Here is a 15,913-nt window from a genome sequence, read left to right on the forward strand (position 1 = left end):
ATTTGAAAACATCCACAGGTGGAGCTAATTATAGCACTTGTGATTCTGTGTGGAGACCTGGAAAACATACACTGTTGGGTGTACTTGAGGACCAGAGTTGGGAACCACTGCACTATGGCATGGTGGGAGAATAAAATAGTGTGCCGAGCGCAGCGAGGCACCATGCTCAAAGCATGACTGTGTTGACATTTGGGTAAAAAATCAGTGAAAAAAACCATGTCAACCTCCCGACCTGTCGATCGAAAGTCATGTTGACCTTTTCACCTGTCTACATTCTATATATCGGTATTTGGACCTTGTCGGGAATTTGACCATGTCGGGATTTTGACCTTGTCGGATTTTAAATGTCGGGATTTTGACCATGTCGGGATTTTGACCGTCGGTATTTCATACCGAATCCTGTATTTTGACTGGCTCGTGTCTTACTTATGTTCTGATTAATTTAGATGCTGAATTCTTATAAGTATTGGTTCAGTCCACAACCGGCATCATCCACGGGTGTAGACAACACTTAGATTTTGAAGGAAACATTTTATAATTAACTAATGGTTTTATTGCGTAACGCAACAGTATATTAAAGTGCCAACGTGTTCCCATTTCCTCCTTGCCGCTAGCACAATACAGCAACACTCAGTATAGGGGCTATGTATATTTGCTAAATATCCCGAACAATTATAAAAGCAAGCCCTGACAAGAAGCTTTTATTATTCCTGTCATCGCTGACAAACGAGGCTGCACAGTAATAACCAGCGGATTGTGCCAGACAATACTGTAGCTCCAAGTCTTAGAATAGAATTTCCATGTATTGTTTATAAATAATCAATGTTAATCCTGATGGCTGCAACTGGGTCCAGAAATAAAATGGCAAAAGCTTTGTCTATAAATATAACAGCTTAAATGACGGGAGTAGCCCGGTTTGCATTCATTTTATCAACGAGACATCTGTACTTGCTGACTGTGGTTCCCCTAAACCATGGAAGGAATAACCATTAGACACTGGATAGAAACCCCAGTAAGGCACCAGGACGTTTTCCAGAGAAGAGATCTTGAAGATTGTGCGCTGGAGAACTTGCTCTACGCTCTGCCTGGACCTCAGTGTGGTCCTCTGGATGGACATGCCAAGGTGGAAGAACATGAAGATCCAGAATATAAATCCAGAAGAGAAGGCACCGTCCCATTCCAGGTCTTGGTGGATCTGGTCCAGTTCCGTCCTGAAGACATCATTATTCAGATATTCGAAGGATGGCTGATAATTAAAGCTGAGCATGGGAGCAGGATGGACGAGCACGGGTTTGTTTCCAGAAGCGTTTCAAGAACATATAAACTGCCTGCTGGAATTCAGTTGAAGGATTTGTCTGCGACCTTCTGCCATGACGGAATTTTAGCGGTTTCCGTTCACCATTGACTGAGAACGGCTTGATGTGTACCCGTTACCTGCACCTACCCTTCATGAGCTAAAGCAATACCCCTTCTCATTGATTACACCATTTCCTGGTTATTGATGGAATATTGATGGTGCAGGTGATGGGGACACTATGGCACGCATGTAAGGATGCCTGAATGTGAGATGCTGTCCAGACTCAGACAATCACTCACAAGGCCTCATATCCCATTGATCCGCTTTGCATGTTAAACCTACAGAGATCAGTTGTTTTAATGTTAAAGAGCTTTAGGCCATGAAGGTAAATGTTGGTAATTATTGTGGCATCAGATACAGTAGCTTTCCTTGCTCAGTGTAACGTATCATACGGTTTCATGCATTTAACGTTGTTGGGGCTGATTCTGCAATGGAACCAAATAATAAAAACAGAGCAACTTTGAACCTTGCCAAAACCAGGCTGCTTAGCATGGAGCAGGTTCGGTCGGGTTTGAATTACGCCCCGTCCCCGATGTTCGGGGTCTGCCCAAGTGCGAATATGATTTCTCTCCCAGCCTAGCGAACAGGTTTGAATCAGGCCCTATGTGCAGAGATTTAGGGAGTATATTTACCAAAGCTTCTTAAAATGAAAAGAGGTGTCGTTGCCCATGGAAACCAATAAGATTCTGTCCATGATTTCTCTGTTGCATCCTAGAAAATGATCGACAGAATCTGATTGTTGCTATGGGCAACATCACCTCTTAAGAGTTGAGTAGGTGCATGTCCCAGGCGGACTGTAAATTGCAAAAAAAAAAAGGCTTCCCAATATTTTTGCCCTACATGCAAAAGCAGCCAGTATTTTGCTTGCATGCAAACTAAATAAATGCATGTACATAGCAATAAAATCTATCCAGGTACAAAGTTACTTTTCTCCTTTTGTTTTGAGTCAGCCGCGATGTGCATAATGGAAAGTCTATGTTCCTGCTGCTTCAGGGATTATAATAGATGGAGGCTCCGTGGAAAGTGCAGGCAGATCCAGCCAGGATAAGAGACTTAGAAAGCACAGCTAAATCCTCGGCATGCACAGCAGTGGTGTATGGGGAAATCATTGTCGTACAGTACGTAACCGGGCAGTGCACAATCGGGGCAGCCGAGAGGGGGGTGGAGCGGGTACTAAATACCCGGGCCCGGCATTCCTCTCAGCTGCCCTGTGCACTATGAGCATGAACACAGAATGTAAACTGACAACACTGAGTACAAAGAGTTAATGTTACAATTTTGCAGTGCACTTACTATATGTACCATGATGTGTGTTAAAAAGTATTTAACCTGAAAGTAAAAGCAACTAAATCAATGTGCCTGGCTCTCTATACACTGACACCTTCAAGGTGACCCCTCACACTGGAACTTTGGTGCAATAGTCTGCTTTATTTATCAGGGTGGCAAACAATATAAACTAGGGTGGCCATTAATGGGTGCCATTTCTAGGTAACTTGATGGTGTGAAATGATGTGCAAGAGAACCATTGATGGTTTCATCATCCATCGATGGTCATCCCTGCTTTACAATTCAGTAAGCTGTGGATCAATAAGAGCCCAGGGCGGGGCTTTGTGGGAGTGTCAGAGGGCGGAGCTAAGGTCTGTGTCCCAGCACTATGTAAAAGAAAAATATATATTTCTTACTTGTGCATCATCGATGGTGGGAAACCATCTGGTCATAGAATATCCATGTTTTTCATACATCAATGGCCAATAGCCCTCCCTAAGACAAACAATACAGTGGGCGGGATGTTCTAACATCTGCAGCCCAGCTCCGCCCCCCCTTCGCCGTGCATCGCATACATAATTATCGCATATGCTCTAACATATGCGATAATTATGGCAAAGGACAGCTCTTGCGAAGCGCTGTCCTTTGCGGTGGGAGTCAGCGGGTCCTAGCAGGTCCCGGCGCCCCCCCCCCACCTCCCTTACCCGGCGCTGCTGGGTGGAGCACACTCTTCTCCTCCACCTCTGGTGTCCAGACATTTAAATATGATGCAGACTTGTGAGCCAATCGGGGCTAGCAGCCCGGCTGCCAATCAGAGCAGCTGCCGCTACATGAGCTGTGATTGGCTATCCAGATGATGCCTCATTTTAACCACTAGCATCTGGAGGTGAACAGAAGCCTGCGCTGAGCGCTCCGGGAGCTGTGGGCTTCAGCAGCAGGGGCAGCTCAACGGAGGCAGTCGGGGGGGGGGGGGGGGTGGTGGTACAGTGGGTGGAATGAGGTGCCCTTTCTGGATTTGGCTATACCCCACCCCTCAATACCCTGGCCCGATCAGTTCTCAGCTGCTTTGGCAGTTGGGGATGTATGTTACACACACAACTGCACTGCATAATCAGAATCAGCTTTATTGGCCAGGTATACTTGTGTATACTAGGATATATATTTGGATTGCTGTACAGCAGCCACTTACGTTACCGTTAAACAGTCAGGGCCGCCAAGAGAAATCCTGGGCCCCAGTACAACTTCCTGGGGCCCCCACGGACGGAGCTCCCGTACACACTCTACGGACCCGTTGTTACACCACTGCTTCCAAGGTGGATACACGTACAACAGTTTACACTGTAATGCCTATTACACATGTCACACACCCATTACATATTATACCACATGCCAAAATGCTCATTACACATTATGCCACACACCGTAATGCTCATTGCATATTAAGGGGTTAACATGCTCTGCCAGGGGTTAACATTCTCTGCCAGGGATTAACCTGTCTGCCCTGATTTACATGCTCTGCCAGGGGTTAACATGCTCTGCCAGGGGTTACATGCTCTTTGCAAAGGATTTACACATACCCTCCAACATGGCCTATTCCATTAGTTACAAAATGCTCTGTTCCTGGACTCCCCTGCCAGTGGCAGTTACAGATGTGAGCCTTCAGCACAGTCCAATATTCAAAAAGTGGGGGTCATATATACTGCCACCCCAAGCATCACTGTCCTGGACTCACTGGCAGTTGATGTGACTGCCCCTCTTTGAATTTTGATACTGTGCTGGAGTCCAACCTCACTGGCAGGGAAGTCCAGGAACAGAGCATTTTGTACATAATGGAATGGGTCATGTTGGGGGTACTTTCCACCAAATAAAAAAACCCCTGTGTGTCCAGACCAGGGCCCCCCTGACAGGCCCGGGCCCGGGTAAATTGTACCTGCTCCCCCCCTCTCTCGGCACCCCTGTAAACAGTGACAGCACAGTTATCACTCGGGGAACACATACCCGCCGAGCTGCACAGCGCCTATATTAATAGTACAATGGTGAACAGGTCTTGCATGCACTAGCCATGGTGTGCCCTGTATGACAATTGTATACGCAAAGATAAAAGGCCTGATTCAGAACTTAAGGCTGCTGTGCGAAGTTGCAGAGGACTGCGACAGAATCAGGCTGATCGTAACCGGGGCTGACGTCACAAATCCTCTCTGAAGAAGCCTGGGCACACCTGCGTTTTTCCAGACACTCACAGAAAATGGCTGGATACCCTCGGACAACGCCGGGTTCCTGTCAATCAAGTCGCAAGAGGCAAGCGCACATTATAACTACTGATTTTTGTTACTGTTTAGGCTCATGCATGCGTAGTCATTCGATAATCGATCGGCTTGCCAATTTGCACAGCAGCGATCAACTCCGAATAACCCTGAGAAAGCTGAAAAACTAAACTGTCAGCTGGGAAGAAACGGTACTCTTTACCTAGCACGGCGCCCATCGCGGGCATCGCGGCCATCAAATGCACTAAAAAACGGGTGCGACGCGATGGCCGCGATGCCCGCGATTTCCCATAGGGATCAATGTTAAAAGTGTGATTGGACGCGATTTTACTGTTCAATGCCTCAATGCCCGCGATTTTTCCATAGGAAACAATGTTAAATGGGCCACAGAGCCCTAATAGTGCCCCTGAAGTCTGAAATGGCCCCCCACAATTGTTAACGCCACCCCACGATCAACGTGAACCCGAAGCGTGGCGAGCGCAGCGAGCCCGCGAGGGGCGGCGGTACGCGTCCTCCGACCTTTTCATACCCCCACTATCCACGTCGGCGTGGAGTTGAGAATAGAATAGTGTGGCGAGCGCAGCGTGCCACCGAGCCCGAAGCGTGGCGAGCGCAGCGAGCCCCGCGAGGGGACGCGGATACCTTCACAGGTAAACGCGTCCCTTCGCGGGCTTCACAGGTATCCGCGTCCGCTCGCCACGCTTCGGGCTCGGTGGCTCGCTGCGCTCGCCACACTATTCTATTCTCAACTCCACGCCGACGTGGATAGTGGGGGTATGAAAAGGTCGGAGGACGCGTACCGCCGCCCCTCGCGGGCTTGCTGCGCTCGCCACGCTTCGGGTTCACGTTGATCGTGGGGTGGCGTTAAAAATTGTGGGGGCCATTTCAGACTTCAGAGGGACTATTAGGGCTCTGTGGCCCATTTAACATTGTTTCCTATGGGAAAAATCGCGGGCATTGAGGCATTGAACAGTAAAATCGCGTCCAGTCACACTTTTAACATTGATCCCTATGGGAAATCGCGGGCATCGTGGGCATCGCGTCGCACCCGTTTTTTTAGTGCATGCGATGGCCGCGATTTTTTACCCCCGATGACCGCGATGGACATCGTGGGCGCCATGCTAGGTAAAGAGTACCGAAGAAACAGTTATCAATGGACAGAAATGATTTAAAAAAGCATCAAAAATTAAATATTCCGGTAAAAATACACTAGGTGTCAGTACAGTATGTAGTTTCTAATGTGTATATAGCTAACTATACATTAACGGGGTATTGAAATGTTTGCTACGTTGCCAAGTCTTCCCTCTCTTAAACTGCATACACACTGGGCGTTTTTGGGATGATGGGATAAAATCGCTGAGCTGAAAATCACACAGGGTCTATTCAGAGACACAGAGGGACTGGGGGCAGGGTCAGCAACTCACAAAGAGCTGGCCATGACCTCAAAGCGGCAAAAATGGGGCATGATCTTGCGGCAGTATCGCAATTGTATGGTATGGTTGAAGTATTCCCACTGGAACAGTAATACATTATGCCACACAGTAGATGAAACCCACACTAGGTGTGTTATGCAGTTACCGGGATAAGGAGGTGATGCTGGGGAGTACAGGGATGAGGAGGTAATGTTGGAGAGTACTGGGATAAGGAGGTGATGCTGGGGAGTACCGGGATGAGAAGATGGTGCTGGGGAGTGCTGGGATGAGAAGATGATGCTGGGGAGTACCGGGATGAGAACATGATACTGGGCAGTACCGGGATGAGGAGGTGATCCTGGGAGTATTGGGATGAGGAGGTGATGCTGGGGAGTACTGGGATGAGAAGATGATGCTGGGGAGTAATGGGATGAGAAGGTGATGCTGGGCAGCACCGGTATGAGAAGATGATGCTAGGGAGTAACGGGATAAGGAGGTGATACTGGGGAGTACTGGGATGAGGAGGTGATGCTGGGGAGTACCGGGATACTGGATGATGAGGAGATGCTGGGGAGTACCGGGATACTGGGTGATGAGGAGATGCTGGGGAGTACAGGCATACTGGGTGATGAGGAGATGCTGGGGAGTACCGGGATACTGGGTGATGAGGAGATGCTGGGATACTGGGTGATGAGGAGATGCTGGGGAGTACCGGGATACTGGGTGATGAGGAGGTGCTGGGGAGTATCGGGATACTGGGTGATGAGGAGATGCTGGGGAGTACCGGGATACTGGGTGATGAGGAGGTGCTGGGGAGTACCGGGATACTGGGTGATGAGGAGGTGCTGGGGAGTACAGGCATACTGGGTGATGAGGAGGTGCTGGGGAGTACCGGGATACTGGGTGATGAGGAGATGCTGGGGAGTACCGGGATACTGGGTGATGAGGAGATGCTGGGGAGTACCGGGATACTGGGTGATGAGGAGATGCTGGGGAGTATTGGGATACTGGGTGATGAGGAGATGCTGGGGAGTACCGGGATACTGGGTGATGAGGAGATGCTGGGGAGTACCGGGATACTGGGTGATGAGGAGATGCTGGGGAGTACCGGGATACTGGGTGATGAGGAGATGCTGGGGAGTACCGGGATACTGGGTGATGAGGAGATGCTGGGGAGTACCGGGATACTGGGTGATGAGGAGATGCTGGGGAGTACAGGGATACTGGGTGATGAGGAGATGCTGGGGAGTACCGGGATACTGGGTGATGAGGAGATGCTGGGGAGTATTGGGATACTGGGTGATGAGGAGATGCTGGGGAGTACCGGGATACTGGGTGATGAGGAGATGCTGGGGAGTACCGGGATACTGGGTGATGAGGAGATGCTGGGGAGTACCGGGATACTGGGTGATGAGGAGATGCTGGGGAGTACCGGGATACTGGGTGATGAGGAGATGCTGGGGAGTACAGGGAAATTCTGAGGGAGAATGTAAGCTGCGAGGCCCTGGCATATTGATCAGAGCCCCGGCCCGGGTCCAGCGGATGAGAGACGGGGCAGAGCCCGGCCTGGGAGCTGGGGAGGGGGGATATGACAGAGGGGCAGGAGGCCGGCCCGGGGAGGAGGAGTCAGGGCCGCAGACAGCACCAGCCCGGTCCCCCGCACACACAAGCAGCCGCCCGGCTAGCAGCAGCATCAGCAGCGGCCCCAGCTGCACGTCTGTCCCCACGCCCGGCCCGGGTGCCCTCCGCCTCACCATGACCATGACGCTCCGGGCCCGCGCTCTCTATGACTTCCGAGCGGAGAACCCGGGCGAGGTGTCGCTGCGGGAGTCGGAGCAGCTGAGCCTGTGCAGCGAGCAGGACATCGAAGGCTGGCTGGAGGGGATGAACAGCCGCGGGGAGCGGGGGCTCTTCCCGGCCTCTTACGTGGAAGTCCTCCGGGGAGAAGCGGTCGCCCCTGCCCCGCCACCACCACCGCCTCCCCCCGCACTACCCATCCCGGCGGCCGTTGACTCCCGCTACGCCAACCTGCCCCTGGGAGGCTACGAGCCGGCGCCCGTGCCCTTACCCTACCGGCCGGGCTCCCTCCCCTACCAGCCCAGCCAGGCCAGCGACGATGACTGGGACGACGAGTGGGACGACAGCAGCTCCGCCACCGCAGACGAGCCCGGCGGGACCCCGCTGGCCGCCACCCCGCACGACTACGAGGGCCGCTACCGGCTCTCCACCCGCTCCGAGCCGCCGCCGCTGCCGGGCTCCTATGGCAGCATCTCCTCCCGGGGCTCCACGGCCACGGTGGGCCGCAACCTCAACCGCTTCTCGGCCTTCGTGAAGAGCGGCGGCGAGGCGTTCGTGCTGGGCGAGGTGGCGGGCTTCGTGCGGGACGGCGAGCGTCTGTGCGCGGTGCTGGGCCCGCACGGCCCCGAGTGGCAGGAGAACCCCTACCCGTTCCACTGCACCATCGACATGCCCACCAAGCAGACCAAGTTCAAGGGTATGAAGAGCTACATCGCCTACCGGCTGATGCCCAGCCACACCGGCGTGCAGGTGCACCGCCGCTACAAGCACTTCGACTGGCTCTACGCCCGCCTGCTGGAGAAGTTCCCAGTCATCTCCGTGCCCCGCATCCCAGAGAAGCAGGCCACCGGGCGCTTCGAGGAGGACTTCATCTCCAAGCGGCGCAAGGGTCTGATGTGGTGGATGGAGCACATGTGCAGCCACCCGGTGCTGTCCCGCTGCGACGCCTTCCAGCACTTCCTCACCTGCACGGACGAGAAAGCCTGGAAGCAGGGCAAGAGGAAGTGCGAGAGGGACGAGATGGTCGGGGCCAACTTCTTCCTCACCCTCAGCACCATGCCAGGGGCCCAGATCTTGGAGCCGCAGGATGTGGATGCCAAGTTGGACGCTTTCAAGGCCTTTGCTAAGAGGATGGATGAGGGGGTGCTGATGTTGAACCAGACGGCTGGCGAGTTTGCCAGGAAGCAGGCTTCTGGGTTCAAGAAGGAGTACCAGAAGGTGGGAATGGCCTTCAAGGGTCTGGGCCAGGCTTTTGAGATCGACCAGCAGGCCTTCTCTGTGGGCTTGAATCGGGCCATGGCCTTCACTGCGGAGGCCTACGACACCATTGGGGAGATGTTCGCTGAGCAGCCTCGCCAGGACCTGGATCCGATCATGGACTTGTTGGCGGTCTACCAGGGCCACCTGGCCAACTTTCCTGACATCATCCACGTCCAGAGAGGTAACAACCACACCCATTCATTCATTCATTCATTCAATGACTGACACTACTGGTCTCCCCATTCAATCACTTATGACCTGTCTCTTCTGTTCTAAGGTTATGTGGGGTACACACCAGGACGATATGGCCCAAAACGAGTCACTGTAGATACAACCTCGACCGAATGTATGTAATTTGGCCATGTTTTGGGCCATTTCAGTGTTCTTTTGATGCGATCCGTCCGATGCGCGGCCCCGTGGGTCGGTCTTTTCTGAGATCCTACCTGCTGCAGGTAGGATCTCAGAACCGACCATTGCAGTGGGTGGGAGTCGTGATCGGATCTCAGCCGCATTTTCGGGCCGTCAGCTCGTGAGCAGGTCGTACGTTCCTGTCACGACCCGCTCACGAGCACTATCGTACTGGTGTGTACCGGGCATTACTCCCAGTCACTTCTATCCAGGTAACCTCCAACCCCCTCCCAGCTATTCATGAATAGCCTGACCGTGCTCGTCTGAGTTGTTATCCACCATTTGTTTATAGCAGAGGTTCCCAATCGCGTGCCTCAACGCACACCAATGGTCCAGATTTGAAGTATATACATGCTTGGCGACAGGTGGCTAATTTAGTACCACGGTCAGTTTGATTTAACCATCTGTGGTGAGCCATGGATTTTTTTTTTGATGGATCCCTCACACGGCACTGCAGTAAGAAGTCCATGGGCTTCTATAGGCTATCACCAGCAGAAGCTGGCGATTCCCTCCACAGCGCTGACCCGGATGAGGGGGGTTAGAGCATATGGAAATGCGGTAAAAACCCCGTTATCTGGTTTTTACTGCTAGAGCATCCCGCCCATAGACTGGTGCTGCTGGTGTGTGTGAGGTCACTTCCCCATTCCTCTATACCCTGATGCTTCTGGTCTGAGAGGGGAATTAATTTAATTATAGATTTATGTGTGTACCTATCTTGCCAACTTCCAGCTCTTGGCCCACCACATTCATTTCACCACCGTAAGCAGTGTGGGGGCTTCTCTCCATCCCGCAGTGACTCCCATCTACCTACTCGCTCACCTCCACTATTTATTTACAGTTTCTTATATAGCGCAGAAAATTCCATTGCGCTTTACAATTAGAAACTGTGATAAAACAAACAGACATAGAGGTAGGAGGGCCCTGCTCACAAGCTTACAATCTATTGGTATAATAGGAGGGATACATAAGGATAGGGTTCCAATAGCATGGCAGTCCCACCAGATTGTAATGATGGGATGAAATTCTATATGAATGCTACTGGGGGTTGTGTGGGGGTTCCTGAATGTGATAAGCTTGCCTGAAGAGGTGAGTTTGAACATTTGGAGGCTAGAGGAGAGTCTGTGTGCGGACGGGCATTCCATAGGGTGGGTGCTGCCCAAAGATAGTCGTGCAATTGTGACTTGGATCTAGTAATGCGTGTGAATGAGACACAAAGGTCACTTCCTCTTACTTGATTTGGCATTCATGTGAGAGTATGACCGCAAGCTACAGGTTGGAGACCACTGGTCTAGACAGATCTTCTTCCACTATATCTGCCATGGAGGCTTCTTCACGTGGCCAGTGACATTCATTCATTTAACTGCCGCTTTGCATCATCTTACATGGTTAGATACAGTCTTCTGCTGGCTACTTCCAATACATTAGTGTCCCAATAATGTAGACAAATGTTCTAAGTGCTGATTGCAGTGTTGTAGCTGCTGTGGCTTTCTGTCACCAGTGGGCTCTGACCACAGCTCACCCCAAGGTATGCGAGAGCGTCCGCTTCCTTTCTGCATAAGGTCCCCAGCCGTCCACCAACCAGCAGCGTTGCAGTACAGTATACTGTACATCAGGGTGCATTTACCTGGCTGCTGCCTGGCTGATGGCTGCTGTGTACTGTACTCTGTGTACATGAGGAGATTACACTCCTTTTGCTTATCAGATCTAATATGCATTTTGAAACTGTTAAAGCTGTTAAGGCCCCCATACATTAGTCCGACTTGTCCTAAGGACAAGTCGGACCTGATTCCCCCCTGCAGCTCCCCGGGAGGGGGACACACGATTTGGCACTTGATGTGCCAAGTTTTGCAAATGATACATCGCATGCGATGTATCATTTGCAACTCCAGGGGAGCTGCAATGTGAAGGGAGCAGGGGGCAGGGGGCAGGGGGACATTGAGGCGGCTGGGGGGACGGACGCTGCGGCAATTACTTACAGCTGAGCCGGGCAGGGGGAGCCGGGAGCTGTCTGTACCGAAGAAAAAAAAAAGCCCATACAATGAATGGGCAGCCTGTGATTGGCTGCTGAGCGCTGTCTCAGCCAATTGCTGACTGGCTGAGAGAGCGCTCAGCCAATCACAGGCTGCCCATTCATTGTATGGGCTTTTTTTTTTTTTCCTTCCGTACTGACAGCTCCCGTCGGCTCTATGCCGCCTGTGTCCCCCGCAGCGTCCCCAGCCCCCCCTGCTCCCTCTACCGCCACGCCGCCCCACTAGGTCCCAAGTCGGGTGGTCGGACGTGCAGCAGGTCCGACCACCCGACGCAGATCCGATGCGCACGGGACCGCGCATCGGATCTGAGGGGACATCAAAACTAGCCGATTTTGGTCCGATTTCGGCCAGATCCGACTGATCTGGCTGAAATCTGACCAAAATCGGCTAGTGTATGGGGGCCTTTAGTGTCGGTAATCAATCTGGCTGGGAAGTTACATGATATTTTCATAGTCTGACAGGAGCATTACAGTAATCTAGTAATAAACCTTATGTTATAAAAAGGAATGGGGGGAGTGTATCTGCAGTAATCTAGGACAATGGTAGGTCACCAAAGTTTGAAACCATTCCCCCTACCGCCTCTCCTACATCTGTAACCATCTGTTTTATCCTAGACACAACTTGGTATTATTTGTGTGACTGAGTAGCTGCTAAAAAAATAACTACAGTGTATGTGTAGACCTTTTAACCCCTTCAGTGGTGGGGTTTTTTTTTTTTTAGGGAGCGTTCCCCACTGGGCGAGTTTTTTTTTTTTTTTTTTTCTGGGGAGCACTCCCTAAAAAAAAAAACAACCACCACTGTGTCCCCTGGTTCGGACAGCGCCACTGAACTGTCCATCAGCCGCTGCCCGGCCCTACACCCCGTCCCTGCATGCGACTACCTGGCTTGTCATAAGCCGGCACCACAGGCTGTAATAGAACAGCCAGGGGGGGAGGGCAGCGGTTGAGGAGAGGGAGCCGGCTGAACGATGAACTCAGCAGCGCTGCCCGGCGCTAAACACTGGGAATCACGATAATTTTCCGGGCTTGCCAGTCTGGGCATTAAGGCATAGCCCGGAAAATTCTCGGAATTACCAGTGAAGGGGTTAAATACCTGTTGCTGACACGCCTGCCTCTCTTCCCATGACTGTTGACATGACTAAGTAGTGTTCATTCTAGCACCCACCAACTTTGAAAACCTATGCAATTCCTCTTCCCTGCCTGGGGTGTCACTGTGTGCTGTAGTGCTTCTAGCACAGTGTGGTCTGTATAGCAGCACTGATATGCAAACCTTACCTAGTGTTCATTCTAGCACCCGCCATATTTGAAAACCTGTGCAGTTCCTCTTCCCTGCCTGGGGTGTTCCTGTCTGCTGTGGTGTTTCTAGCACAGGTCTGATTTGCATATCAGTGCTGATATACAGACCACACTGTGCTAGAACCTCTACAGCAGACAGTGACACCCCAGGCAGGGAAGAGGAACTGCATGGGTTTTCAAATATAGCGGGTGCTAGAATGAACACTAGCTTAGGTCGACAGTTAAGAGGTCGACAAGAGTTTTTCATGTGTTTTTTTTGTCAACATGGATACCGTCAAAGTGTACCTCGTCCCCTTGCATGGCCATTTGTGCTCGCCATGCTTCAGGTACGTCTCTGTAATGCATCAGTGAGGTGGTGCGGTAGCTGTGTCTGACCGAACACTGGTGCGGTCACTGGGTGGTGACACTCCACATATACCATGCAGCGTCTGCTCACTCCCATATTTGTATGAGTAATACGGAGGAGATAGCACGCCAGGGCTGTCATTACATAAGTAAGTGTCCAAAGTGCTTCGTTAAAATACTCTTCAAACGAAACTCATTATATTTGAATTAGTGTGAAAAATGGCTATCTTACCTATTACAGAGGTTCCCAAACTCTGTCCTGAAGGTATCAAGTTTTAAGTATAGCTATGCTTAAGCACAGATGGCTTGATTAGTGCCTCAGTGCATGAATTTGATTTAAACATGTGTGATCAGCCATGGCTATTCTTACAGCCTGTACTGTTAAGGTACCTTGATTACGGAGTTTGGTAACCGCTGGTCTAAAGTCAGTTGTATCCTGTTTGATATAGATGCTTCATCCACAACATTCAATGGGCGGTATTCAATGAGCCTGATTCGCCATGTTTTTATGGCGAATTTGTGCTGTTTGGCGAATTTCTGACTAAAACGGTGAATCACCCTATTCAATGACCACATGGCGAATACATTTCAAGGTTTTTTTCACCATGATTCACCGAGTAGCAATCGCTATCTTTTTATGGTGAAGTGGAATGTGAACTTTTAAAATAAAGTGTTTTGTTTTTTACATTTGGTGTAAAAAAATCAGGAATTTTAGTCTGGGGAGGGGCATGCTATTTTTATTCATGTGCTGTAAGCACATGAATATATATTTAATTAAAAAAAAAAAAAAAAATTTTTTATTTTTTATTTTTTTTTACACAGCAGCCAGCAGGGGGCGCCGGAGCCGAGCCGCTCATTACATATTCATATATTCACTGCACCCGATCGTTACGATCGGGTATAGTGAATATAGGTCCCCTGCTGGCACCCCGGGGGGCAGCCTGTGCTGCCTGGCACCCGGGGAGCCCACCTACCCCCCACAAAGTTCTGGGGCAGGCAGAGAGACTTCCATCTCTTTGCCTGCCACCGTCCTCAGGCTCCCTGCGGCATACGCCGCAGGAGCTCATATTCGCCAGTCAGGGGCAGCGAGCCCCTGACACGTTGAATACCGGAGCCCGCCGGCTCCGGAACGTGGCGAATGTGCAGCGAATCCTAAAAAGGATTCGCTGCACCTCGCAGGTATTCTCATTGAATACCGCCCATTGTCTTTATCAGCGCTGCTGTAACTTGTCCTGCAGCCACATGATATCACATAGTATCGTTCCTGAGTTCTAGTCCTACTTGTCTCCGTATTGAAGTAGGGTAATAAAACCTCATCAGTTAGTGTAAAAATACACAAATTAAGTGGCCCCTCCACCGGCGCACACCAAGTAGAGAAATAATACGTCCCTACTAAACAAGTGGCGTTCCTCTTCTCTGCCTCTGAGTCGGGGATGGGCTTCTCAAATTCTCCCCTTAGCTTAGGATATGGTTCTCTCTTCTGCCTGCACTGGGCTTGCTTCCTCGGTGTTAAAGCCGTAGGTAGCTAACAGGAATAGAAGGCACAGAAATTCCATAATATAGTGTAGTATTTTTTAATAATTAAAAGAAGTTTTCAAACAAATGAGCTAGTAAAAACATTTGACACACAAATAGTAGGCCAGGTAGTTTAGGAGAGCAAGTGGATAATTACCCTGTACAGTGGAGAACCGGGTTTAGACAGTTCTCTCAGATCGCATGTGGGTATCAAGGGTCTCTTAGTTGGCACCGGTACACCTTCTTCCAGATCCAAGAAGCAGTGTATCATCCACGTTGCTGTCCGTGCACAGTCCCTGGGCCTCTCCAGTAAAATCATTTTTACACTAACTGTTGATATTCTACATATGAGGTGTGGGGACACCTAGAAGGGGATCCTACCACTGGCTGCCTAAAGCACATTTGCGCTCACTAACGGGAACTTTTTCAATCCATCCAAGCTCTAATAAAACCTCATGCTGCCCCATTGGTAATCAGTACTGGTGGGGAGCCAGGGGTAAGGCGGCCCAGTAGTAACACCAGTGCACGATGGGGTCACTGAGCGCTGCGTGCTTCGCTACGGCATACGTTTACTATGATGCATGAAATGGGGAGGGGCAGAAAGTCCCCTATCTCCTGCCTTCTAACTTCAAAGCTGGGGCCACCCTCATTGCTTTGAAATGAGACACCTCCGTGGAGGTGATTGGTATCGTATGAAGGGTGGTCAAAATCTGCTACACCCCAGAAAACTGGGAATGGAGAAGGAGAGGGATTTCTGCCCATCCTGACTTTCAGAAATTTAGGGTTACCCATATTTAAAAGCAAGGTGGTCCTCTTTTCCAAATGGTATGCTTTTTAGTGGTCCCCAGACAATTTCACCCAACACTACAGGAAGCATCCTGGTTTCCAAAAATGGGGAAGGGTCTAATGCCTAGATCTCATCTATCCTGCATAACCAAAAGCAGGTGTCCTTTTAATTTATTGC

General features: G+C 50.7%; 2 protein-coding genes across 2 annotated transcripts in view; both read left to right on the forward strand.

Annotated features, from left to right (window-relative positions):
- The first annotated feature begins 929 nt into the window (after positions 1-929).
- Positions 930-2,603, forward strand: HSPB3 (heat shock protein family B (small) member 3). The gene has a single exon (XM_083158475.1). The coding sequence runs from the start codon at positions 974-976 to the stop codon at positions 1,403-1,405; it is 432 nt and encodes a 143-aa protein (XP_083014601.1). The 5' UTR covers positions 930-973; the 3' UTR covers positions 1,406-2,603.
- Positions 2,604-7,909: 5,306 nt separating this feature from the next.
- SNX18 (sorting nexin 18) overlaps positions 7,910-15,913 on the forward strand; it is a 51,450-nt gene continuing 43,446 nt past the window's right edge. The window contains exon 1 of the mRNA XM_083153776.1: positions 7,910-9,537. Within this exon, the coding sequence (XP_083009902.1) occupies positions 8,055-9,537 (1,483 nt within the window). The 5' untranslated portion in view covers positions 7,910-8,054. The remainder of the gene's footprint in view (positions 9,538-15,913) is intronic.

The sequence above is a fragment of the Crinia signifera genome, chromosome 1 (genome assembly GCF_055691185.1).
Source record: "Crinia signifera chromosome 1, ASM5569118v1, whole genome shotgun sequence".
In the NCBI taxonomy this organism is placed as follows: Eukaryota; Metazoa; Chordata; class Amphibia; order Anura; family Myobatrachidae; genus Crinia; species Crinia signifera.

What these genes read in the sequence shown, in the direction of transcription:
- HSPB3 (XM_083158475.1), top strand. Translation starts at nt 974, where the DNA reads ATGGAAGGAATAACCATTAGACACTGGATAGAAACCCCAGTAAGGCAC.